The sequence below is a fragment of the Protopterus annectens genome, chromosome 12.part0 (assembly GCF_019279795.1).
Source record: "Protopterus annectens isolate FY-2018-M chromosome 12.part0, PAN1.0, whole genome shotgun sequence".
NCBI lineage: Eukaryota > Metazoa > Chordata > Ceratodontiformes > Protopteridae > Protopterus > Protopterus annectens.
Window position 1 is genome coordinate 1,141,175,068 of NC_056746.1, and position 25,789 is coordinate 1,141,200,856.

Genomic DNA, 25,789 nt, shown 5'->3' on the forward strand with positions numbered 1-25,789 from the left:
GTACTTGTAATATGAAAGGGGAGATTTTGGTTTCTGGTCCAAGGATCGATTTGTCCCTGTCTTGGCTAATATACCAGATTGTTTGGTCTTTTTCCTGCAGCTTTTTGAATTGACTTGAGCTACGGTACTGTGACACTACATACCTGTGCCTTGCCAGGTTTATAAGACCAAAGTCATAGAAGAGTCTGTTGCCCAGCATAGATTGTCTAACCATTTTTTTGCAAGACGTCCTCTATATGAGGCCCACTATTAAAAAAACAATTCATCCTTCCTCCTGTACCCCAGGCTGAACTGTACGATTAAAAACTTTTGTTTCCTCTGTGACATTCAAGTTAATTTTCTCGGGAAAGCCATTTTTCCCTGCTAGATCTTATTTATAAAATGTTGGAACTCTAAATTCTTCTGTAAAATGAAAGTTAACTGGTGTTTGACTAATATGTGGCCTTCCTGTGAACCAGTATTTCTCTGCCTTGTAGTTCTTATAAGCTTGGCAGTATAATAGGCATCAAGTAGAGACATAACCTTCTTATGTAAATGTTGAATCCCTTCATAAGCTGTACTGTCTGTATGATGTTAATGCTTGTCATTTCTGCAGTCTGTACTGGCGATTTATTAGTAGGGGAGCGTACTAGAATACATTTCCTTCTTCATTTTTGTTACAATCCCTTCAGCAGTACCTACCTGTGCAGTGGCAGATTGGCTATATATAATATATATAGGCACACACATACATTTGATATATATATATATATATATATATATATATATATCTACATATGTACACACACATATGTATTTTTTTTATTTTTTTATTTCTATGTATGTGTGTGTGTGTGTGTATATATATATATATATATATATATATATATATATATATAGATATTTATTTTGTGGAAATGAGTTTGGATGTCCTTCATGGATGCATCTGCAGTCATAACAAATGGGTTGTCCTGTCGTCAGGCAGCCCTTCGGTCGGCCGGATTCCAAAGTCTGGGTCCGGCTTCGGCTGATGTCGCACTTCACCCGACGTCATCTCTGCTGGTCTTCGGGTATAAAGGCATCAGCCAACGCCATTTTCCTCAGTCTTTCTTGCCGCGTGGCGCCGAAGCAGAAGCTGTTCGCAAGTGCCGGTCGGTCAGATCCAGAGATTACTTCTACCGAATACTACTTCGAAGACTTCTAAAAAGCTAAGTACCCCGTTGGGGACTCTTTCTTGCCTCAGCTGATGTCAGAAAAAGTCAATAACTGTTTAACTTGTGGGAAACAAATACCTCATAAAGATTTCCACTCTTACTGTCTGCCTTGCTTAGGCCCAGACCACGACGTAGCAGCCTGTTCGGCCTGTGCTTCCTTCAACCGACGAACGCTTAGGCGTCGGTCGGAGTTTGCTGAACAGTTTTTCGGCTCAGATTTTGCGTACATTATGCCGTCGGATCCTCCGACTACCCAAATTGTTAAAAAACACAAAGAAAAAGACCGACACTCGCGGTCTGCAGTTTCGGCCGAAACCACGGTTAAGCAAGCCACGAGTGTCTCGGTTTCGGCCGAAACCGAGAAAACCGGTCAATCTTCAGCCGAATCCATGACTACTACTGAGGCTCCTGCTACCTTAGTTGAATCGGCCTCAGAAATTTTGCCTACAACTGTGATTCCTAGTGATTAATCAGACACCATCCCTTTGGATGTCTCTACCCCAGCACGTGGTGCTGCTAGGCCTCCTGCAGCCATGTCTATTAAGGCCTTTGCCAGGGCTAAAGCAGCCAAATCTGCTAAATCAGTGCCTGTTAAGCTCCCTTCACACAGGCCCACTTCAAGTTCACAAATGCTTACTCTGGCAGAAGATTTAATATCCTTAATTAGGGGATCCCAATCTCACCCAGACAGGGCCTCTCAGCCCCCAGAAAAGAGACCTAGAGCAGAGCCCCCCGAGCCAGAGTCCTCTGATGATTCTGCGGATGACTCAGACATTACAGACCAGCCAGAGGCTCCTTTTTCTACTTATGAAGATTCCGATGCTGAAGAATCCATTCCAGCTGCCTCTCCACCAGAGGAATTTTCCTTTGGGGAAACCTTACATGACATGAGAGAACAATTCCAATGGCAGGGACAAGATTTCTCAGATTCAAGAAAAAGGCTTAGGACTTTTCTGCACTTACCACAACATAGGCCCTTAGCTATACCTCCTGTACTGCCTGTTGTGGATGATGCATTTAATGATGTTTGCACTGCTCCTGATTCTTTACCTCCAGCCCCTGCCAAACCAGATAGATTTTACAGGGTGCCAGACACTCATCACCACCTATACAAGGCCCCACTTGCAGATCCCGAAACTATATCCCAGGGGCCTAAGGCAGTAGCCTCGACCACAGCAAAAACCCTATTCCTTCTGAAAGGGAATCCAGGTCCTTAGAGAGATGGGGGAAAAAAAGTTTACACCTCTGCTACTCTCTCAGCTAGAGCTTTAAACTGTCAGTTTCATATGATCCAATACCAAGAGTTTATGCTTGATCAGTTAACTAAAAACTGTCCTCTGATGAATCCTTAGATAAGAAATATGTATTAGAAATGGTGAATAACATCCAACAGGTTAGTAACCATTCCTTAAAATGTGGCTATGATGCACTGGAGGCTTCATTTAGATCAGCCATGACTGGCACAGTGATAAGAAGGCATGCATGGTTGAAAGAACAGGTCTTACGGATCATGTTAAAGCAAAGCTATTAGATGCTCCTATGGATAAGGCCAGTCTATTTGGTACACCTGCCCAGCAAGTAATGAAGAAAATGGAAGAAAAGGCAAAATCTGTACAAACAGTTAAAGATTTCTTACAGGTTCAGCCCCAAGGTTTAGCAGGAACTGGCCTGCCAAAAATTGGTCCTTTCCTGACTCCACAAGATCCCAAAGGGGCAGGAATAGACGCTCTAGAGGCAGAAATCAATCCAGAGGAGGTGCCTACAGAGGACGACAGTGGCAAGGCAATAACCGAGGCACAGACACAACCACTGCCACTGCAACAGGACAATCACAGTGACTTGGCTCTGACACCGCCTACCAGGGAGCAAATAGCAGCACCTTTAGGCGGAAAGTTAGCCTTATTTTCTAAAAATTGGCACTATATCACAAAAGACAAGTGGATTTTGCAAACCATAGACCAAGGCTACCGGTTCCACTTCCACACCTTACCAGTACAAAGAGGAATGCCAAACCTACCTCCAAATCAAAAATAGAAGCTCTACAGCAGATAGCGGAATTAACAAAGATGAGAGCTGTGGAAAGAGTACCAATAACAGAACAGGGCAAAGGATTCTACTCCAGACTCTTCCTAGTACCAAGAAAAGAGAAAAGTTGGAGACCTATTCTCGACCTGTCCGTCTTAAACACATACATCATTGTCCCGAAATTCAAAATGCTGACCCTACAGCAACTTCTTCCCATGCTGGGCAAGGAGTGTTGGCTGGTAACTCTAGATCTCAAGGAGGCATACCTGCACGTCCCCATTCGACCAAATTGCAGAAGATACCTCAGATTTCTTGCAGGATCAGAGCATTATCAATTCTCAGCATTGCCCTTTGGCTTATCTACTGCGCCCAGAGTATTCACAAAATGCCTGGCATCAGTAATCGCTCACTACAGACTACAGGGAATCCAAATTTATCCATACCTGGACGACTGCCTGTTACAAGCGGACAATAAAAGCAAGCTGACAACAGATTTACAAAGGGTCACTTACTTGCTACAAGCCCTGGGGATACACAGTCAATTTACAAAAGTCAAGGCTGATACCATCCCAAACAAGAACATTCTTGGGCGCGGAATTGGACACAGTAAAACAAATGGCATTCCTAACTGCAGAAAAACAAAAAGAACTCCCTCTTTACTTCTTGACATTAACAAAGCAGAACAAACTAACAGCAAGAAAAGTTCTGCAGGCCTTGGGCTTCATGGCATCATGCATAATCTTGGTCCCACATGCCAGACTGCATATGAGAAAGCTACAGTGGTACCTAAAGAATTTATGGTCTCAGCACAGGCACAGCTTAGAAACAGAAATCCCACTAATACCCTGCCTAAAACAGGAGTTCCTATGGTGGGCTCAAGCATGCCAGGCAAACCCAGGCTTACCCTTCCACAACTTTCGAGCAAGCCAAACCATCACAACGGACGCCTCAGACCTAGGATGGGGGGCGCACATGCTGGACAAATGCATACAAGGATTGTGGACTCAAGACCAGCTGTACCTGCACATAAACCAAAAAGAAATGCTGGCAGTAAAACTGGCAATCCAAAAATTCAGACCATTCCTCAAAGAAGGCCATTTGATGATAAGGACAGACAACACCACAGTCATGTGGTACATCAACAAACAGGGAGGCACTCATTCATACCCCTATGCAGAATGACTTTGGACCTTTGGAATCTGGCTCACAGCTACAACAACCAGTTACAGGCAATATTTGTGCGGAAAAGAGAACACCCTAGCAGACATGTTAAGCAGAACCACCTCGGATGCTCACGAATGGATGCTACACCCGGACATCTTCAAGGCCATCACAAAGAAATGGGGAATGCCACAAATAGATCTATTAAGCTTCCCCACTCAATCACCAGCTCAAAAATTCTGCACAAGGACATTCCACCCACTTGCATGGAAGGTGGACTCTCTATCCTTCAGCTGGAAAGGCCTGACAGCATATGCATTTCCACCTCTTCCCTTGATGCACAAGGTACTACTGAAAATCAAAGAGGAACGTCCAAGGATAATCCTGATAGCTCCGAATTGGCCAAGACAACACTGGTACCCATTACTGAGGAGCATGTCTCGGGAGAGAATGTGGTCAATACCTCTGATGCCTTTGATGTTAACTCAGAACAACTACAAGATCATGCATCCAAACCTAAAAACCTTGCAACTGACGGCCTGGAACATCACATAGCAGCAACCAACCCAGACCTTTCCCAAAGGGTTAAAGACATTATCCTTGAAGCCCGCAGACCTTCAACAAGAAGGAACTATGCAGGAAAATGGAAAAGGTTTGTCATTTGGAGTACTGAAAGAGGAAAAGATGTGTCGAACATAGATATTGCTAACATTCTGGAGTACTTGGCAGAGCTTCTACATACAGGCCTGTCCTATTCCTCCATCAAGATACATGCATCAGCTATTTCAGCAGAATACAGCTTGATCCACCTGTCTTTTCATGCTCTACTCGGGCAGTTCCTCAGAGGGATCAAGAATGTAAAACCTCCTAGGAAACCACCATTACCAGCATGGGACTTGAACTTTGTGCTAGAAAAGTTGACACTCCCTCCGTTTGAACCAGCAGCAACAGCAGATCTACAACACCTGTCATGGAAAACTGCTTTCCTACTGGCAATTACCTCAGCAAGGAGGGTTTGAACTACAGGCCTTAATGGCAGTGCAACCCTTCCTAATCTTCCATCAAGATAGGGTGTCCATGAGAACTAATCCTACATTTATGCCTAAGGTGGTATCCAGAGTGTCTTTAAACCAGGCAATCCACCTACCTACCTTCTTTCCCAATCCACAAAACAGGGGGGAAAGACTGCTGCATACCTTGGATGTACATAGACAGTTACGCTACTACCTGGACAGAACCAAAAGTAACAGAAAAACTGACCAGCTTTTAGTAGCTTATGCAACAGGCAGGGAAGGAAAAGCAATTTCCAAACAGACAATCTCCAAATGGATAGGAAATTGCATAAGATTCTGTTACTCCTTCCATGGAAAACCAATTCCACAGAACATAAGACCTCATTCTACAAGGGCTACAGCCACTACCACAGCTTTCTTACGAGGAGTGGCAACCAAGGACATTATTGAGGCTACTTGGACCTCCGTGCATACATTTGCCAAGCATTATAATTTACCTCTATACTCTAGATCCCGAGCAGGGTTTGCCACTGCTGTACTGCAAGGGATCCTAACTACACCATAATTTTTCTTCCTCCACCCCTAGTTTGGCTATGGTATTCTACCCATTTGTTATGACTGCAGATGCATCCATGAAGGACATAGTACAGTTTTGTACCTACCATAAATGTAGATGTCCGAACTGGATAGCATCTGCAGTCAGGATTACCCACCCTCCTTCCCTCTGTGGTACTCCTAGGGTATTTACCCTCCTAATAGCTAGCTGGGGAGTCTCTTATGGTGTATTTGTTTGTATATATGTACATACATGCTTATTTTTGTGTTTGCCTTCTACTTTTTTGGAAACATTGGCATTTATCCAAAATTTAGCCTTCCAAGAGGGCAACTGGCATCTGGGGCAAGAAACACTGAGGAAAATGGCGTCGGCTGATGCCTTTATACCCGAAGACCAGCAGAGATGACGTCGGGTGAAGTGCGACATCAGCCGAAGCCGGACCCAGACTTTGGAATCCGGCCGACCGAAGGGCTGCCTGACGACAGGACAACCCATTTGTTATGACTGCAGATGCTATCCAGTTCGGACATCTACATTTATGGTAGGTACAAAACTGTACTTTCTGGGACATCCCTTTGTGTGAATGGGAGGGGGAGGCAGAAATATAGAGTCAGGTGGCAAACACTAGAGCTTTGGACTCGAGAAGTAAGCACATCTTTTAACCCAAGTGATGGGGATTCTGAGATTGCCCAAAGGTGGCCTTATTCTCTAGCATGAAAACTCATTTGTGTGTCTGTGTGTGTGTGTGTGTGTGTGTCTGTGTGTGTGTGTGTATTGCATGATTTGAGCTTATCTTGCCCATTTCTCTCTCTGTCATTGAGTGGTCACACTAATGAGTTTGCAGATTTTTATTTTTTGTAAAATGAGTAGTTGCATTCATATATGTTTATGGCATTTGTAATTGTATTGTAATTATATGTAGTTGTCACACTTTAAGGAAATTGACATATTGCTTATCTTGCTGTTTTGATAGTAATGTCTGATTGGAAGTGTTTTGTCTTCTGTCATTTCTTTCTCTTTATAGGGGCTCCGAAAACCAACAGTGGAAGAGATTGAGCATGCAAGGAATGCTGTTGTGACACCTTCTTTGTTTGGAAGCTCCTTGGAAGAGATTATGCTTCGCCAACAAGAACTGTATCCAGAAAGAAAGTTGCCTTGGGTTCAGACTCAGCTGTCCCAGCAAGTGCTTTTACTTGGAGGTGCACAGACTGAAGGAATATTTAGGTATGTTTTAGACTTTACTGTTTACTCTTGGTTAGCCTCATTTCACATTTACAGTTAACAAAGTCATTATTGCACTGTTCATACTTAGTGTCTTTGCTCCCATTGTAATTGAGAAGATAATGACTTTGCAATCTGTTATAGTGACCATCTTATCACACATTAAAGAATAATTGCAGAAAAATCAATCTATTGTTCTCTGTTCCATCCATTCCTCAATGGATGGGTATTAGGATCTAAGACAGATTTGACTTTGGCCACCTTTCAGGGTTTAGATCCAAGACTGAGCTCTTCTCGTGCTGGACCTGTATTACCACAGATCTTGTTTGCCACTTGTTTGTTCCAAATGCAGATCTCCTTGACACAAGTTATGTTGGTGATTTTTGAAGTGTTTCCCTTCCTTTTTTGCTTATTTTGTTAGTTGGGATTTCTTCTCCCTTTGTTTCTCCTTCTTCCTCTCCTTTGTGGGATGTCCTTTGGCACCTTTTCTGTCTTTCAACATAATTCTCGCTCTCAGTCATTGAGGTGTGCATGTGTGTTTGTGTGTGTGTGTAGATCTGCTATTGAAGTGGTAGTAGGAATAGTTTTGGGTCTTCCTTTGTAGACTAGTTGGTGGTGTAATTTTGTTATTGCTCTTTTTCTAGTGTTTTTTGTCTCCGTCATGGTAATCCATGGCTGAAAAACATTTGAGGTTCAAGAAACATGTTGCCTGTGATCACAGGATCCCCAAAGCTGATGTGCAGTCTAAGTGTGTATATTGTCTAAGGGCTGCTCATTTGGAAGAGCAGTGTCCTATATGCACTGCTTTCAGGTCAAGCGCTCTGGTGGAGAGTTGCAACAAGTTATTTCTTAAGGGACTTCTTCCTGTCCCCATGGGAGAAGATTACCTCACACACCCTCTTCTGTTTTTGTTTCTTCTCCATCTTTCTCTTCCAAGAAGTCTGTAAACAGGAGAGACAAGCCTGAAAAGCCAAGGGAGAAAGATAAAGAAAAGAAGGAAGCCAAAAAGTGATCACCAGATCGATCATTGACTTTGGGTCCAGTACCCAAGATCTCTAAGCTGTCAGATCCACAGCCCTTGGATTCAGCTGCTGAAGCATCTACTCAGTCCCTACCTGAGCCATGCTTCTCCCTGGAGCTTGTGTCACCTTTCTTGCAAGATAGGTCACCCCTCATCGGACTTCCAGACCCCCTTCTGTTGCATCTGTCCTCCAGCTGATGCAGTCATCCAGGAGTCTTTCTAAAACAGACATAGATAGAATGATGAGAACAATCCTCAGGACCCATATCCAGTTGGGGTTCGCCCAGCATTGGCCAGCATTGGTGGCGGGTGGTCTGGACCCATCCCTTCACCAGATTGTTTCTCCTTCCCTGATTTGGCCGTCAGCTTCAGGGTTACTGCATCCAAGCATGGTTTAGAGATTATCCTCTATAACAAACGACAAAGCTTTCAGGTTCAAAAACCCTTTCTCAATGTTTACAATAGGTATAAGGTAACACCCATTTTTATACATACTAACTAGATCATATGACCTGCAGCCATCATCACATGTCCAGGAAATTATACAATATAAAATGTAAAACACTAAGTGCTAAACAGGTTATAATAACATCAATTATATATACAAAAACTTGAGCATAAACATACAAAGCATATATATCTCAATGAAAAAGTGTACTGAATATTAAATGTTAGTAACTTTCATAATATATCAATAAAAATAAAAATAAAAATAATAATAAAAATTGTGCAATTTAAGCATACCTTTAATTTATTAATAAGTTTAAAAGTAAAATTAAAAATTTTTAAAATTACTTTAACCTTGTCTGTTGTATTCTTTGCAATACAGGTTTTAGGGATACAGATGCATTTATACCAGGGTATATATCAGCCGACAATCTAATTATCCATTCATATTCCCTCAGATCCAAGGAATTAGATAGGTCCCCTCCCCTGGGTGATGCACTAACACAGTCTATAACTTGAAATTTAAAACAATGTGAAGTGCCCTTGTCAAGTATATGCTTATACAACGCATTGTTCTCATTAGAAAGCCTAATATTGGACTTGTGCTCCGTTATTCGTTCTTTGAGCTTTCTAGTGGTTTTACCCACATAGAAACAAGGACAAACTTGACATGTAGCTATGTACACAACACTACTAGTTGTGCAGGTGGCATATCCAAAGAACCTATATTCTTTTCCTGTCATAGGATGTTTAAACATGTCCACTTCATGTGTATCACTACTTTTAATAAATCGTTACAACAACTACAGTTGCAGCAAGCAAATGTACCATGCTTAGCTGCTACTATTTTTCTTAGCTTCCAATCATAGAAATCCTTATAGCCAAGAATGTTTTTTAAAGTTCGCATGTTTTATGGTCTAATATAAGGTGGTTCTCCAACTGCTAGTTTTATATCCTCTTGTGCCATTAGTACCCTCCAGTATCTGAATATTATCTTATTTATTTTATTCAGTATATAAGTTAAAAGATGTTATGAATCTCAGCTTGTTATTAGGCATAGGTGTATTAGTATTTTCAAGTGCCCTTGTTGATTCTCTCCTAAAGGTAGGTTCATATAAGCTTTCTCTATTTGATATAATGTATTCTTTAGTTTCCTCCAATAGATGCATGGGGTAACCACTAACCCTAAGCTCTTCTTGGGTTTCATTTAATTGTTTCATAAACATATCTTGATCTGAATTCAATCTACTGATTCTAGCCATTTGTGCCTTTACTATACCCCTAAATACATGGGGTGCGTGCATGCTACTAGCATGTAAGTACCTACCCGACGCTACTTCTTTTTTGAAAACAGAGGTATTAATATGATTGTCAAGTTTCTTAATAGACACATCTAGGAAATTTATACAAGTTTGAGATGCTTCCATTTTGAAATTCAAATAGGTAGTGGTGTTATTTAAAAACGTGACATAGTTCATTAAATCATTATGGTTCCCTTTCCAAAGGAGAAAGCAGTCATCTACAAACCTTTGGTAATATATTACATGTTCATTAATATACTTCTCTCCTACATATATATTCACCATTTCCCATTGATGTAAAACAAGGTTGGCGTATGTGTTAGCTACAGGTGTGCCCATTGCCACACCTGTTTCTTGCAAGTATATCTTGTTATCAAACATGAAAATATTATTTTTAAGAACCAAATCTAGTAACATACAGATATTTTCTATATGTCTAGTAGTATAACCAGAGTTTTGTATTAAAAATTCCCTAATGGACTCTATACCTAGATCATGCGGTATCACCGTGAATAGCGATGTTATATCCATGGTTACCATAAAGATTTTATCAATGTCATAATTTTTAGATTTTAAATCTGTATAACATAACTTTAATTTTTCTAAAAAATCTGTTGTGTCTTTAATTACTGTTTTGCACTTTGATAATAATGGTTGTAGCTGCTTCTGTAGGTACAAAGATATTGGTTCAGTAATCCAGCCATTGCCGGATACTATCGGCCTCATGGGCGGATTATCTAAAGACTTGTGTACCTTAGGAACGCCATATAGCTGCGGTATTACGGGACAAGGTACCGTAAAAAAATGGAACAAATCCAGTGTAATGTCACCTGATAATTGTAACTCATAGACACACATATTCACATAACTTATACATTTCTTAACATCTATTTGTGTTATGTTTTTAAAAGCAGTTAGATCATTTAGCAATAATAATACTGACTGGTTATACATAGATACATCCATAATGACTATTGATCCACCTTTGTCAGCCCCCTTAATGATAATATTACGACTATCCATCAATTCTTTGAGACCCAAATATTCAGGATAAGTAATATTGTATGTTGTATTAAACACTTGATCAGCATACAGCTTTCGGATGTCATGTTCACATAGATTATAAAAGGCAGTCAAAACAGGTGGATAACAAGGTATGAACGTACTCCTTCTTTTACACATGTTAGCACTATAGTCACTATTTTTAAAAATTAATTTTAAGGCTATGGATCTAATAAACAAATTCAAATCAGTCAGTACATTGACCATATCTTCCTTTCTGGTGGGTATAAATCCCAAGCCTTTAGATAACAAGGTAATATGTTCTCTGCTCAGCATAATGGATGAAAGATTGATAATACCTGCCATTACTTTCTGGCTAACTTGTGTTGTTTTGGCGGACTACTGTTCTTCCTTTTGGAAGCCGTCTGCACATTGTTGTTCCTCACATAAGTTCTTCCCCTTGACGCTGATCTATTTTCAGCGTTGTTGCTCCTTTCCTTAACACGGCGCTTTGAAGTTGGAAGGGCTTATTAAAAAAGCTCTTAATGTTCTGCTGTGTGGCTGGTGTGGTCAATTTTATTTGATCCTTATCCCTTCCAGTTGTTGAAATGTGCTCCGTATCACTTTGCGTATTAGTTGCTCCCTCGTCGGGCACTGATGACGTACGCCGTCTCGTCGAGGAGCTAGCGCCATCTGAGGTAGTGTTTGCTTCATTAAGTGTGGAATTTAAAGCTACAGGCACAAGTTCTGGGAAGTGATCAAGAGAGTCCAGCGGCGCCTTAAATGGCGCTTTTTTACCATTCTCATTTATATTAAATTGCGTTTCATCAGATGTTAATTTAAGGGACCCTTGGTCATCTGATCTAGTGTTCATGTTTGTCTCACGCTTTGGCCAAGAGAAGATGTTACCAGTTTGGTAATCAGATATATCCCGTAGCAGTTTCCTTTTCTTTACGACTTCTAAACGGTCATCTAATGCACCCAGCCTGTCCATCATGGAACTATACAGAGATTGAACATTAGCAAAACCCGGTGTAGTTAGAATTTCCTCTTCTTTCAGAATAATTTCTGCCTTCAATTCATTCTCAGTGGCCATAAAGAAATTATTCATTAACAGCATATAGTCTTTACTGAGTTTTAAGTTCAAATTCTGCCACTGTTTCAACAGCTCAGGGTAGGTGTTTCCGTATGAGGGCATCTTAGTAATTCTTAGCCCTCGAGGGGCTATGCCTTGTTGTATATATGCATCAAAACTATAGCGCTGCCATTGCAGTCGCTTGTATGTACTTACTTTCCTTTCTAGTGCCTGCAACTGGCGTTCAAAGTTCAGTACATTTAAGCCAGAAGATTCATTTTCTTTAGGTGTTACTGGTAGGCTACCAGGCATAAAGTTCAGCAAGGGATTAATGTCCTTTTCAAACAACAGTTTGAGTCGATTCTGGTGTTCCATATCTGGCTGCAGTAGGGTGAGTGGAACCCAACTTCAGTGCAGAATAAGATAAATTGCAGCAAAGCACTGGTATCAAGCAATAAATCCAAAGACAAGAGCAGTTGAGTTGAAATACCTTTATAACAAGCGACAAAGCTTTCAGGTTCAAAACCCTTTCTCAATGTTTACAATAGGTATAAGGTAACACCCATTTTTATACATACTAACTAGATCATATGACCTGCAGCCATCATCACATGTCCAGGAAATTATACAATATAAAATGTAAAACACTAAGTGCTAAACAGGTTATAATAACATCAATTGTATATACAAAAACTTGAGCATAAACATACAAAGCATATATATCTCAATGAAAAGTGTACTGCATATTAAATCTTAGTAACTTTCATAATATATCAATAAAAATAAAAATAAAAATAATAATAAAAATTGTGCAATTTAAGCATACCTTTAATTTATTAATAAGTAACTTATTAATAAATTAAAGGTATGCTTAAATTGCACAATTTTTATTATTATTTTTATTTTGATTTTTATTGATATATTATGAAAGTTACTAACATTTAATATTCAGTACACTTTTTCATTGAGATATATATGCTTTGTATGTTTATGCTCAAGTTTTTGTATATATAATTGATGTTATTATAACCTGTTTAGCACTTAGTGTTTTACATTTTATATTGTATAATTTCCTGGACATGTGATGATGGCTGCAGGTCATATGATCTAGTTAGTATGTATAAAAATGGGTGTTACCTTATACCTATTGTAAACATTGAGAAAGGGTTTTTGAACCTGAAAGCTTTGTCGTTTGTTATAAAGGTATTTCAACTCAACTGCTCTTGTCTTTAGAGATTATCCTCATCAGAGCCGAAGTCATTGTCATCTTCAACTTTGACTGCTTCTCTGAGCTGGTCGGAGCAGACTTTCTTGGATCCAAATGAGTTTTGGAGCCTGGATGTCTATGCAGAATCTGAAGGATTAGTGTCAAATCGAATATCTTTGGAGCAATCTCTTCCTCTCAGAGCATCTGAGTTGGACAGCTTGGCTCCAACGTCAATCTCAGAGTAGTACTGACTTGAGTTTCAGGACCTACCGGTGTTGGGTGCTTCAGCTCCTTCTAGTATGGTACCCAGACTAGTTTTGGCTTCTGCCTTTGAGAAGGTGCTGTCTCATTAAACATAGCAAATGTCTCTCGCTCTGTCTGTCTGTTTCTTGGATCCATCCATCCCCCACAGTAATTTCCTGACTCCTGACCCCACTCTTTCTGTCGCATTGTGACAGCAAGCCCCAAAAAGCTACAAGATTGTCCATACTGAGGATGCCTTGATTTCTTTGAATCATTCTCAGAGTACCCCACTGAGGCAGTACAGCAGAAACATTCATGCAAAAGGAGGCACATTGACTCATCACCGGAGTCTTTAACATAAAATACTGACTTCGATGAGGGGGAGGTGTCCTTAGATTCTCTCTTGAGGACCTTTTGTTTGGAGAGATTTTAGAACTTCTGAAATAGAGAGGTGATGGTCCTCTGAAGCTCCTTCTCAGTATTTCTCAAAGCTTTCGGGGCTGGCCCATCCACTACTTGGGCAGATCCTTCCTGTAGATGAAATGGTGGACCTTATCGCTTGTGAGCATAGAAGGAACTGGATGATTTTCTTCATGTTTCACTGTTGCAGTCATCACACTTGGGTTATCTGCCTGCAGGTAGCCCTCAGTCGGCCTGAATATAGAGTCTTGGGATTTCTGCGTCGGATGCTTTCGCCTCTTCCATGATGTCAGGTTGTCAGGGGTATAAAACATGCAGCTGACGCCATTACATCAGTTTTTCTTTCCCCAGATGTCAGGAACCCCCAAAAAAGGAAGCAATTACATGGTGTGGAACACCTCCAGTAAAAAGTAAATACCATAGCCGTAAGATATGGCCAAAAAGAGTAAAGGTATAAAGCATAGAAAAGTAAGGGGGCTGGAGGCAGGGTAACCAGGACTGCAACAGTGAAGACACTCGAACATCTACATTTATGGTAAGTGTACACAACTGTACTATGTTCTTCGTGTTTCACTGTTGCAGTCATCACACTTGGGTTGATTCCCAAAGCTGAGGAAGGGTGGAGGCAGTCAAGAAGTATTAGGGCTAGCTAGCTGGCCTTGCAAGACTGCTGTGGCAAATCCAGCTCTGGATTTAGAAAAGACAGGGAAGTGATAATGCTTGGTGAAGGTGTGTACAGAACTCCAGGTTGCAGCTTCCAGGATGTCCCTGATAGGGACTCCCCTGAGAAATGCTGCAGAGGTTGAGGTAGCCCTAGTGGAATGAGTTTTGATCCCGTGTGGGATAGGTTTTCCATGGTGTTTGTAGCAGAAATGGATGCAGTATGCTATCCATTTGGAAATGGTTTGCTTTGAAATGGCCTTGCTCTCTGCCCCTGTAGCAAAGCTGACTAGCAACTGGTCAGTTTTTCTGAAAGGCTTAGTCCTGTCAAGGTAGAACATGAGCTGCCTGTGCATGTCCAAGGAATGCAGGATCTTTTCCCCTTTATTCTGAGGATTAGGAAATAAAGGTTGGTAAATGGATGGATTGGTTTAAAGCCACACTAGATACCACCTTGGGCATAAATGATGAGTTAGTCCTGAGGGAAACCCTGTCCGCATGGAAGGTAATAAAGAGTTCTACAGCCATAAGAGCCTGTAACTCAGACACTCTTCTTGCAGAAGTGATGGCTAGAAGTAAGGCTGTTTTCCAAGAGAGGAATTTTAACTCTGCTGTAGCAGCAGGCTCAAAAGGGGGGGGGGGAGCGTGAGGTTCAGGGTTTGCAGTTGAGGATGCAAAATCTGGCCCTCCTGCTGGGACAGCAGGGAAGGGGTCTGATGCAGGTGCCAGGGTGGCACTACTGTCAGACTGCGTAAAAGTGGGTACCAGTGCTGGCGTGGCCAGTGTGGTGCAATCAGGATTGTCCTTGGCCTGTCCTGTTTGATCTTGAGTAGTACTTTCGAGAGGAGGGGCAGAGGGGGAAATGCATAGATTGAGAGGTTTTCCCATGTAAAGGATAGGGCATCCACTTTCCATGCTTGGCTGTGGGGAGTTCTGGTGCAAAATTTGCTCAATTGATGGTTCTGTGGGGAGGCAAAGAGGTCCACCTCTGGTGTCCCCCACCTGTGGATTAGAAGTTTGAATGAGTTTGGTTCCAGTTTCCACTCGTGGGTCAATTAGATTTCTGCTTAAGTCGTCCGCCAATGAATTTAGTTTGCCTGGCAGGAATTGAGTTTGGAGGTGCACTTGATTGCTCAAGGCTGTATTCCACAGAGCCATGGCTAATCTGCAGAGTGGGTAGGAATGAGTTCCCCCCCTGCTTGTTTATGTACCACATAACTGTGGTGTTGTATGTCTTTATCAAGAGTTGTCCTGGAAGGATAAGGTATTTGAAGGCTGTCAGTGCATTCTGTACAGCTAACATTTCTTTTTGATTGATATGCAGGTGCATTTGTCTTGGGCTCCATTCACCTTGAATGCATTTGCCTTCCATGTGGGCCCCCCATGCATAGTCTGATGCGTCTGTTGTCAGGGTTTGGCCGGTGGGGAGCTGAGTGAAAGGGAGTCCATTGTTGTGGTAGCAGGCCTCTGCCCACCAAAGAAACTCTGTCCTTAGGCAAGGAATGATAGGAATCATTGTTTCAAGGTTCTGAGAATGTTGACACCAGACACTTTTTAAGTACCATTGAAGTTTCCTCATATGCAGTCTTGCGTATGGAATTAGGAGAATGCAAGAGGCCATGAACCCTAGGGCTTGTAGTATTTTTCTTGCAGATAGCTGAGTTTGGGTTGCCAGAAGTTTGAAGTAGTTTGTCAAATAAACCTGTTTTTCAGGAGTGAGGATTGCCATCTGGGAAGTTGTGTTCAAGCTTTCTCCCAGGAATACAATTGTTTGGCTGGGTACCAGGTGTGATTTCTTTTCGTTGATGGATGAAGATTGCCTACCTACCTTCCAGCCCCTCAAAGAAAAGTATCTGTACTAGAGATTGCAAAGTTGCTGGATGAAAGGGTCACCCAGGAGGTCCCACCAGGGTCTATATTATATCAGTGAACGCTTAAAAAAGCAAACGCTGATTGATCGAACTTATTTAAGCAAATATTTAAAATATCGAAGCAACAGAAACCCGAATTTTTTCCTAGGGAAAGAATTTGGTTGTCTGTTTCTGTTGCTTCGGTATTTTCAGTGCTGGGGTGGAAAGTTACGGGTCAGATTCAGGTAAGTATGCGATTGTGTGGATGTGAGTGTTAGGGTGGGTTAGGTGAGTTAGGGTTAGGGTGCGGGTTAGGTATGTGTGCGATTGTGCGGACGTGAGGGTTAGGGCAGGTTAGGTGAGTTAGGGTTAGGGAGCGGGTGAGGTGAGTGTGTGATAGTGACGGACCTTAGGGTTAGGGTTTGGGTTAAGGTAAGTGGATAGTTAGTGGTGTGTGTATATTTTAGTGTAGGGTTAGGTGTCAGATTTTAGGTGTATGTGTGTGGATTGCTGTTTGTTTGGAGTGCTTGTGTTGTGTGTGTGTTTTGGATCAGCGAATTTTTTTCCCTAGGAAAAAAAATCGCTGATCTGACAGGTCGAGATTGTAGGCTTTCGCTTACATAAGTTCGATCAATCAGCGTTCGCTTTTTTAAGCGTTTGCTGATCTAATATAGACCCTCTCACCAGACCAACAAGGATCCGGAGTCTACTCAAGATTGTTTTTAGTGCCAAAAAAGAACAGCGACTTCAGTCATCTGAATCAGTACATGAAACACACAAAATTCAAGGTGCAGTTCATCCTGCCATTGTTTAGGAAGGACAACTGGATGTGCTTGGTAGACCTTCTGAATATGTACTACCATGTGAAGATGGACAGACTTTCCAGGAGATTTTTCAGCTTCCAGCTGGGAGCCAGGCATTTCCAATTTGAAGCCCTGCCCTTTGGTCTCACTACATCCCCGCAGGTGTTTGCCAAATGTTTGGCAGTGGTTGTAGCTCACTTTAGGCTGCTAGGTTTCTGAGTGTTCCTGTACTTGGATGACTGGCTTGTGACTGCCAATGGTCAATCAAATCTGCTGCTGCTGGGGCCAGCCATGCTCCAGTCTGTTTGTCTTCCCTTTCAAAAATAAGTGCAGCAGGTTATTCACCCTTATTCAGCAGAGGGAATGTCCCCTAGGAATACTCTTGTCGCTTTCGTATTAGGACACAAACGAATCTTCGTGGGTTCTTTTCATGCAGTTTTATTTCATACAAACACATTACTGTTGTTGACTATTAACTGTAACTAAGTAACTTGTATACAAACCTAACAACTGCGATCATGCATGCTCACTCTCTGGCTGCTTCTATAAAATGGCACTAGGGATTGCATGTCTGGAACTTATACGTGCCCATACAGACTCTCATGCTTCTTAAATATATAGCACACACTACACTCTGATCTACATCCTCCCTGTTTGAGAACTAGATCATGCAATTTGTCATGAGATTATTTGGCATGCAGAAATCACAGGTAATCTATAGACATGCATTATACAATACGAAATACACATATGTATACAATCAACTCCACATTGCTGCGTATTTCACTCTAGGCTTAGAAACTCATCCATATTGTGTGACATAAAACTGGGAATTAGATTTAGCAACTGGGAAGGTTTCTGCAAAATGGTTGATCTGTGGAATGTTCGAATCGCTTTCTGGAACAGAATCAGAATTTTGAACACATTCTGGTCTGGAAACAGTGTCTGACTCATTCTTTGATTTAGAGTTTGCATCACAGATAGTGTTGTGACTGCAATGATGTTGATTCTGGTAGAAGACGATGATGTTTGTGATTCCTCCTGTACTCCACACCTTCGGAATTTACCAGGTAGGATCTCGGTTTGGCGCAGATGACTGTAATCTGTCCTGTTTGATCAAAAACTTTTGTTATCTGGACTCATACCGTCTCTCCTTCCTTCAACGGACAAAGTAATCTGTTTGATGTGTCGTAACTAGATTTCTGGATATTACGCTTCTTAAACAATTGAACCTTCATGGTTTTATTGTTCTTAGGTGTAGGCTGCAACAAACTTGAAGAAATAGCGTAGTTCTAGTTTGCCTGGAAAGTAATCTTTCAGCAGGTGAACCAAAAATGTCATCATGGGGTATGTTTCTGAGATTAAGTAAATTCAAAAATACATCAGTATTTTCACACTTTGACCTTTCAAGTAATTGCTTTGGACTCTGTACTGCACGTTCAGCTAGACCATTGGACTGAGGATATTCAGGAGTACTAGTAACATGTGCAAAGTCCCATTCTTTTTCACATTTCTGAAACAACTGGCTAGTGAATTGTGTACCATTGTCAGAAAAAAGTTTGTGTGGACTACCATGAACTGAGAAATTACGTTTCAACTTAGTAATAACAGTAGTTGAGGTTAAGTTTGGTAGTAGATCAATCTCAAACCAGTTTGAATAAGAGTCTACCAAAACTAAGTAGTGTTGATTGTTCCACTCAAAGATATCACTTGCTACAGTAGACCAAGGTAGTTCAGGAACTGAATTTAGCTGAAGTGGTTCTCTTTGCAAATGCTGTCTAGTACTATTGCACACTGAACAAGAAGAAAGAATTCTATCAATGTCTTTTGATAATGAAGGCCAAAATACTAATTCTCTTGCTCTGCTCTAAGTGGATGTGGATCCTGGGTGACCATGATGGAAAATCTGAATATATTCTTGTTGTAAGGAAGCAGGAACAACAATTGTAGGACCTTTGAAAATAATGCCTTCTATCAACAATTCATATCTGTAAGGAAAGTACGCTTGCACCTCAGGTGATGCACTAGATTGCTTTGACGGCCATCCAACATTAATATAGTGATTGCACTTCTGTGAAATTGGATAAGTCTGAGTGATTTCTTAACTCATCAAAGTCTAGTGGTGGAAAAATTACGCACTGACATCACATCAGTGTCAAAAGTCTCTGCATCAAGCTATTCTGTTGTATTTCTGGGAGATCTGGATAATGTATCTGCCATATAGAGCAATTTGCCTTTAGTGTAGACCAATTTGAAATTGTACTTTTGCAGTTTGAGTATCATTCTTTGTAATCTCACTGGAGCGGAATGCATAGGCTTCTTTAGAATAGTAACTAGAGGTTGATGATCATTTTCAGTCTGAATAGCTCGACCATAAATATAATCATGAAACTTGGAGCATGCAAATACTATAACCAAAAGCTGTTTCTCAATTTGAGCATACTGCTTCTCAGTTTGGGTTAGTGTTCTAGATGCCTAGACTACTGGTCTGCCCTCTTGAAGTATAACTGTGCCTAGGCCAAATTTAGAAGCATCACAGGAAAGAGTAACTGATTTGTTCATATCATAGTATCTTAACGTAGGTGGGGTGGCAGGTTTCTGCTTCAGGTCTTCAAATGCCCTCTGGTGATGTTCCAACCATGACCATGCAACATTTTTGTGTGTTAACTCTGTTAAAGATGTTGTCAACTCACTGAAATCTGGTATAAATTTGCCTAAATGGCCATGCCTAGAAAACGCTGTAAACTTTGTACATTGTGTGGTGCTGACATCTCTAGAATAGCTGCCTTCTAGGTCAGGTTTCAAGCCTGTATTTGTAAACAAATCTCCTATGTAAGTAACTTCTGGAAGTGTGAATTTGCAATAAAGGGGATTGAGCTTTAAGTTGACTTCACCGTGCTCTGTCTAGAACTTTCTTAAGCTTTCTGTCATGCTCTACTTCACCATTGCCTCTAACCAACAGATCATCTACCATTATGGCACAAGGATAACCCGAAAAAATTTGTTCCGTTGCACACTGAAAAACTTCACTTGCAGAATTTATTCCAAATGGCATCCTTAGAAATCTATATCTGCCAAACAAAGTACCAAAAGTAGTTAGAAATGAGGATTTGTGATCAAGCAACACTTGTCAAAATGAACTCTCTGCATCCAAAACAGAAAATACAGTGGCATTCGGTATTAGAGCTGCAACTTCTTCGACTGTGCTCATTGGATGATAGTCTTTTTAATGCTTTGTTCAAATCTCTTGGATCAATGCATATTCTGAGTTCATCTGAGCCTTTCTTGTGAGTGGCTACCATGGACGATACCCATTCATTTGGTTTTGTGACTGGACAAATTACACCTTGCTGCACCATTTTATCCAACTGAGCTTTAACTTTATCTTGCTTAGCTATTGGAACTCTTCTTGCTGGTCTGACTACTGGGGTGACCCCTGGGTCTAATTTGTCATAGGAAATATCAGCATACTCTGAGAAAATGGCTTTGAAGGAATTGGATCTTGGAACTGCATTTAAATGATGAACTTTTAGCAAAAGAAAGCAGAGTCATTCTTAAACTGTCCTTGAGACCCAGTAAAGATTGGACTGGTCTTCGGACTATGTAGAATAACAAGTTGTAACAGTTTTCGGCCAAATAACATGAAAGTATCACTGAACCTTTGGTTTGACTTTCTTCACCTCTATAAGGAACAAGTCTCGCACTACTGGTTATATTGACTTGTTCGTTAGTTCTCACTTTTGCAAATGTGTCTACTGATATAACATTACACTTTGACCCAGTATCTACTTTGAGCACTGTGGATTTTCCATTAATCCGGATAGTACAAAACATTTCACTTCTTGTTAATAAATTTACTCCATCAGCTCTTTCTCCAAGCACTTATACACCATCTAGATAGAAAGCTGACTGTTTCGGCTCTACTTGATCAACTTTCTTATTGTGTGACCTTTCTTTACAACTATGTGAGGCTTACTTGATTTACAAAACTTTTGGAAATGGTTCCATTTTTTACACTTGTGACATTGCTGAACAAATGTTAAGCACTTCTCTCTTTTAGACTAATGATTTGCATCACAATTGCGACAGTTAACAATAAAGCTAGATTTGGGTTTTGCTGATTCACATTTGTGTTGCACTGAGCTGGCGCTGGAGTTTGCACTTTTCCTGGAACTTTCTAGAAAACCTTGTGGCTTATTTGGAAATCCTGTAGCTGCCACATGCTTAGGCCTGTTCTTGTTTGCCATGTGTTGCATACTATCTACGTTTGCTGTGGAGCCAACTGAACCAATGCTTTTGTCATTCACAAGCATACTTGTATGTTTTTCTGTCATGAAGTAAAGTCTTTCTCACAGCAGCACTAGTAATATCACATACAAGCCTGTCCTTTATCAGCTCATCTGTTAGATCACCAAACTGACATGTTTTATCTCTGTTTCTCAAGTCAGTTTTATAAGCTGGGTCTTGTGTAAAATAAATGCCTCTCTAACGTAACATTCTTCTGGGGGTTGCACATTTGCCTACACTTGCGCTTCAAGCACTCTGGATCTTCCCTTGATTCAGCTTGTACAACAATATGGCGGTCTGCACCTTCTCTTTCATACACTGCTGGTGCATACTCAAATGAACACTCTCTATGGCCTCAAACCAGGGCTGGCCTTAGCCGAAATGGCGCCCTAGGCGAAGTAGTGCTCCGGCGCCCCTTAAGCCCCACCCACACCACAGTCATGAAACACCCCTATTTGAGCCACACCCACAGGGTCACTCCCCAAGAAAGCCACTCCAGTCATTGCCTTAAATTATGTAAATGCATAGGAAGAATAACTACATTGCAAGGTATCTTTAACTACAACTACTTCTGCATAGTATTTTCTTCTTTAAATACCAGAGCCAGTTCACAGTCAAATAGGGCCCTAGACAGGGTAATAGACTGCCCCCAGTGCAGCCGCTCCTGCAGCAACCCCATCCCCCCAGCAGCAGCCCCCTCCTCAGCCATTCCAGTGTTCCATTATTTGGTTATTTCTCACCAGTTACCATGCATACTATTCTCTTATTTGCTTATACAGTCATTACAGATATTGAAATAAAATAGCACCAACACATGTAGCCATTTGCTAAACAATACAGTCTCGCAATGAAAACAGACTTAGCATAAGCAGTAAACTTCTCTGCCCTTGAAACTCACATTCATTGAAATGTGAAAAATTCATATTCATTGAAACGGTATGAAAACCCACATTCATAGAAAATGCATCTAGCCAGTGAAGAATTAAGTTTACCTTTGGGCTGTTTTCAGAACAGACTCCTTGCACACATTTTTTAGGGCCATGCATACATGTATTTGTTCTTTGATTCACCTTCCTGATTGCATTTAATTATATTCCTTGTATAATACAGCACCACTTGTTAGAAAGTGTTTTAAATTTGTAGATTTAAACATTCTTTTAATAAGCAATGAAACAAAATGTATGAACCAATAACTACCAATTTCAGAAAATTTCAACCATAAAAGGCCACTCAAGACTTCTGTCATTATAATCCACCAATATTACTCCATATTCACAATCTCTGCAGATATAAAATCATCTGATATCTAATACAAGGATGTTATAAACTCCTCGTCCCTAGATGAGATACCCTTACTTATGAGGTGGGCTATGTAGAAAGCTCTCCTTACAACGGAAGTAACATGGTGGTAAAAAGTCAGGTTGCTATCAACCTGGGTACCCAAATCCCTCACAATTGATTGCGTACTTAGGACATTGTTATTAATGTGATCATTTGTGGGGACGTCACTCTCCCCAAAGGGGGTGATGATGCATTTTTTGGTATTCAGATTGAGCCCATGTTTCTGGCACCACTCATTTGTTTGCCATGGAATATTGCACATTACGCTCTGCGGTCTAGGTCTGACATCTCCACTGAAGAGCTTTTGCAGCCCTCAGACAATCATTCTATTTCTCCAGGTCCCTTGAAGACATCCTGTCTGAAGGCTGATAATGTTGGAGATTTAAGCATGCCCTATGTTTTGTTCTCAGTTTTGTTTTCCTGGGCATTTCTGAAAATACGTCTTTATTTTTTAACAGCAATTCTCATACTTTCTGCTTTTGTAATGTTGGCAAGGACTTCTCTGTCTGATCTTCAGGTAGAGTCTATCCTGTAGGAACTTCAACTTGCAAACTCTGCAGAATTCCCTGCATCCTTAAATGACTTCTTTACATTCATCTGGCAAAATAGATCTGCCCCTGTCTCTCCCTGGCTGTCTAACTTTATAACTTACTACATTCATTTTTCCATCACATCAAAGGGACCCTTCCATTTAGCCATATATACATATATTTTTCAGTAGGTATCTCCAGCACTAGCACTTTTCTCCTGGGTTAAATTCTCTAAGAACATTCTTTTTATAAAACTGTTCTATTTCCTGGGATCTCTGCATATGCTTTCTTATTGTGTACATCGTGTTTAAACTATCCTGCAAGCTAAAAGTGTTCTATTGCACTTTAGAAAGAAGATTGGTGTCTTTCCCCCTTACCGAATTTCCTTGGCAATGACAGGCAGCCTCCTCAGATGCCTACTATACAGAAGGGCAGGTGGGGAAACCCAGTGGAAGCTTGTGGCAGTTCTATGATTGTAGTAGGTAGGCTGATTTCAACTTTGACTTTAAAACACTAACAGAACAGATGTAGTACCCTTGCCATAAAGGGACTGTCAAAGTCAGTAAGTACCTCCTTAGGGATACCCACTATGGAGAACAACAGATGTTCATCGTGCTATACTGCTGCAGTCATCACACTTGGGGTTATCCTGTCGTCAGGCGGTCCCGCAGTCGGCCGAATCCCAAAGTCTTGGTCCGGCGTCGGTTGTCGTCGCCTCTTCCCTGACGTCAGTGCGACAGGGGTATAAAAGAGACAGCCAACGCCATTTTCTTCAGTCTTTCTTGCCGCGCGGTGCCCGAAGCAGAAGCAGTTCGCAAGTGCCGGTCGGCCAGCTCCTGAAATTTTCGAATCGAGTTTCAGCCTGAAGTCTTCTCTAAAGCTAAGTACCCCATTGGGGAAACTTTTCTTGCCTCAGCCGGATGTCAGACAAAGTTAATAATTGTATTTCTTGTGGGAAGCAAATACCTCATAAGGATTTTCATTCTTATTGTATTCCTTGTCTAGGCCCAGACCACAACATCTCTGGTTGTCGGTTTTGTGCTAGGTTCAACAAACGTACAATAAAGCATCGGGCAGAATTCGCCCAGCATTATTTTGACAGAAAATTTAACTATAGCATGCCGTCGGAGCAACCGACATCAGCAATGATTAAAAAACGCAAAGATAAGGACCGGCAGCCAAGGCCAAGACCAAATACCGAGGCCTCAACAAGGCCTGATGCCAGTTCTCCGGTTTTCAGCGAGGCGCCTTCGCAGTCCCTGACTACCGCTGATTCAGAATTTCTGACAGCATCCCAAACAGAAACCGTTGGGCCTCAAGATCCGGTTCCACCTCACTCCACGGACGCCAGCCCCGACGGCGATCTGGAAACTTTGAATAGACCTTCGGTCTCAGAGGGTGTTTTCAAACCGACAACTGCCTCTGCCAAGCCTTTTGCTAAGCTCAAAGCCCCCTTGAAAGTTAGAAAACCGGGGCCACACACCCCTCCACAGGCACCTATGCCTAAAAAACAGATGCTTAAGATGGCCGAGGATTTAATTACCCTTATCAGGGGATCCCAACCCCCACCTGACAAAAGGCCTAGACTAGAGGAAGACTATCCTTCCTCTGACCAAGCATCCATTTCCTCAGGCATCTCTGACGACCAGGATTACTCCTTCCCTCCCTATGAAGACTCAGATGCTGAAGAGTCCATTCCCTCTGTCCCCCTCCTGAAGACTACTGTTTTGGGGAAACTTTACACACCATGAGGGAACACTTCCACTGGGAAGGCCAAGATTATTCTGTCTCCAAGAAAAGACTCCGTGAGTTTCTTCTTCTTCCACAGCATAGACCCCTGGCAATTCCTCCAGTTTTAGACATTTTGGATGATGTTTTCTCAGAATCCAGTTTAAACCCAGATTCCTTACCTCCAGCTCTAGCTAAACCAGACAGACACTACGAGTTCCTGATACTCATAAGTTTCTATACAAAAGCCCTAATGCAGACCCCGAGACCATTTCCCAGGGTCCCAAAGGGGTTAAGGCCTCTACTGCTAAGAATCCACTCCCTTCTGAAAGAGATTCCAAAGCATTAGAAAGATGGGGAAAGAAAGTGTATACTTCTGCCACTTTGGCCATGAGGGCATTAAACTGCCAATTCCACATGCTAAAATAACAACAGTATTTGATTACACAGTTAAAGCAGAAGCTGATCCCTCAGACAGATCAACTAGATTTGAAAGAGATACAGGATTTGCTGCATGCAGCAGAACAAGTGGGAAAACATACCTTACAGTGTGGTTTTGATTAATTGGAAGCCTCATGTAGAGCAGTTGTCACAGGGTCTGTCATATGTAGGCATGCTTGGCTTAAAGAACAAGCCTTATCAGAACATGTCAAAGCAAAGTTATTGGATGCCCCATTGCAGAAAGATGTGTTATTTGGTGTCAAA

At 41.4% G+C, this 25,789-nt stretch overlaps 1 protein-coding gene across 1 annotated transcript in view; it reads left to right on the plus strand.

The window, feature by feature from the left end:
* LOC122817032 (rho GTPase-activating protein 39-like) overlaps positions 1-25,789 on the plus strand; it is a 1,890,542-nt gene that overhangs the window by 1,569,460 nt on the left and 295,293 nt on the right. Inside the window, exon 7 of the mRNA XM_044090164.1 lies at positions 6,973-7,172. Within this exon, the coding sequence (XP_043946099.1) occupies positions 6,973-7,172 (200 nt within the window). The remainder of the gene's footprint in view (positions 1-6,972; positions 7,173-25,789) is intronic.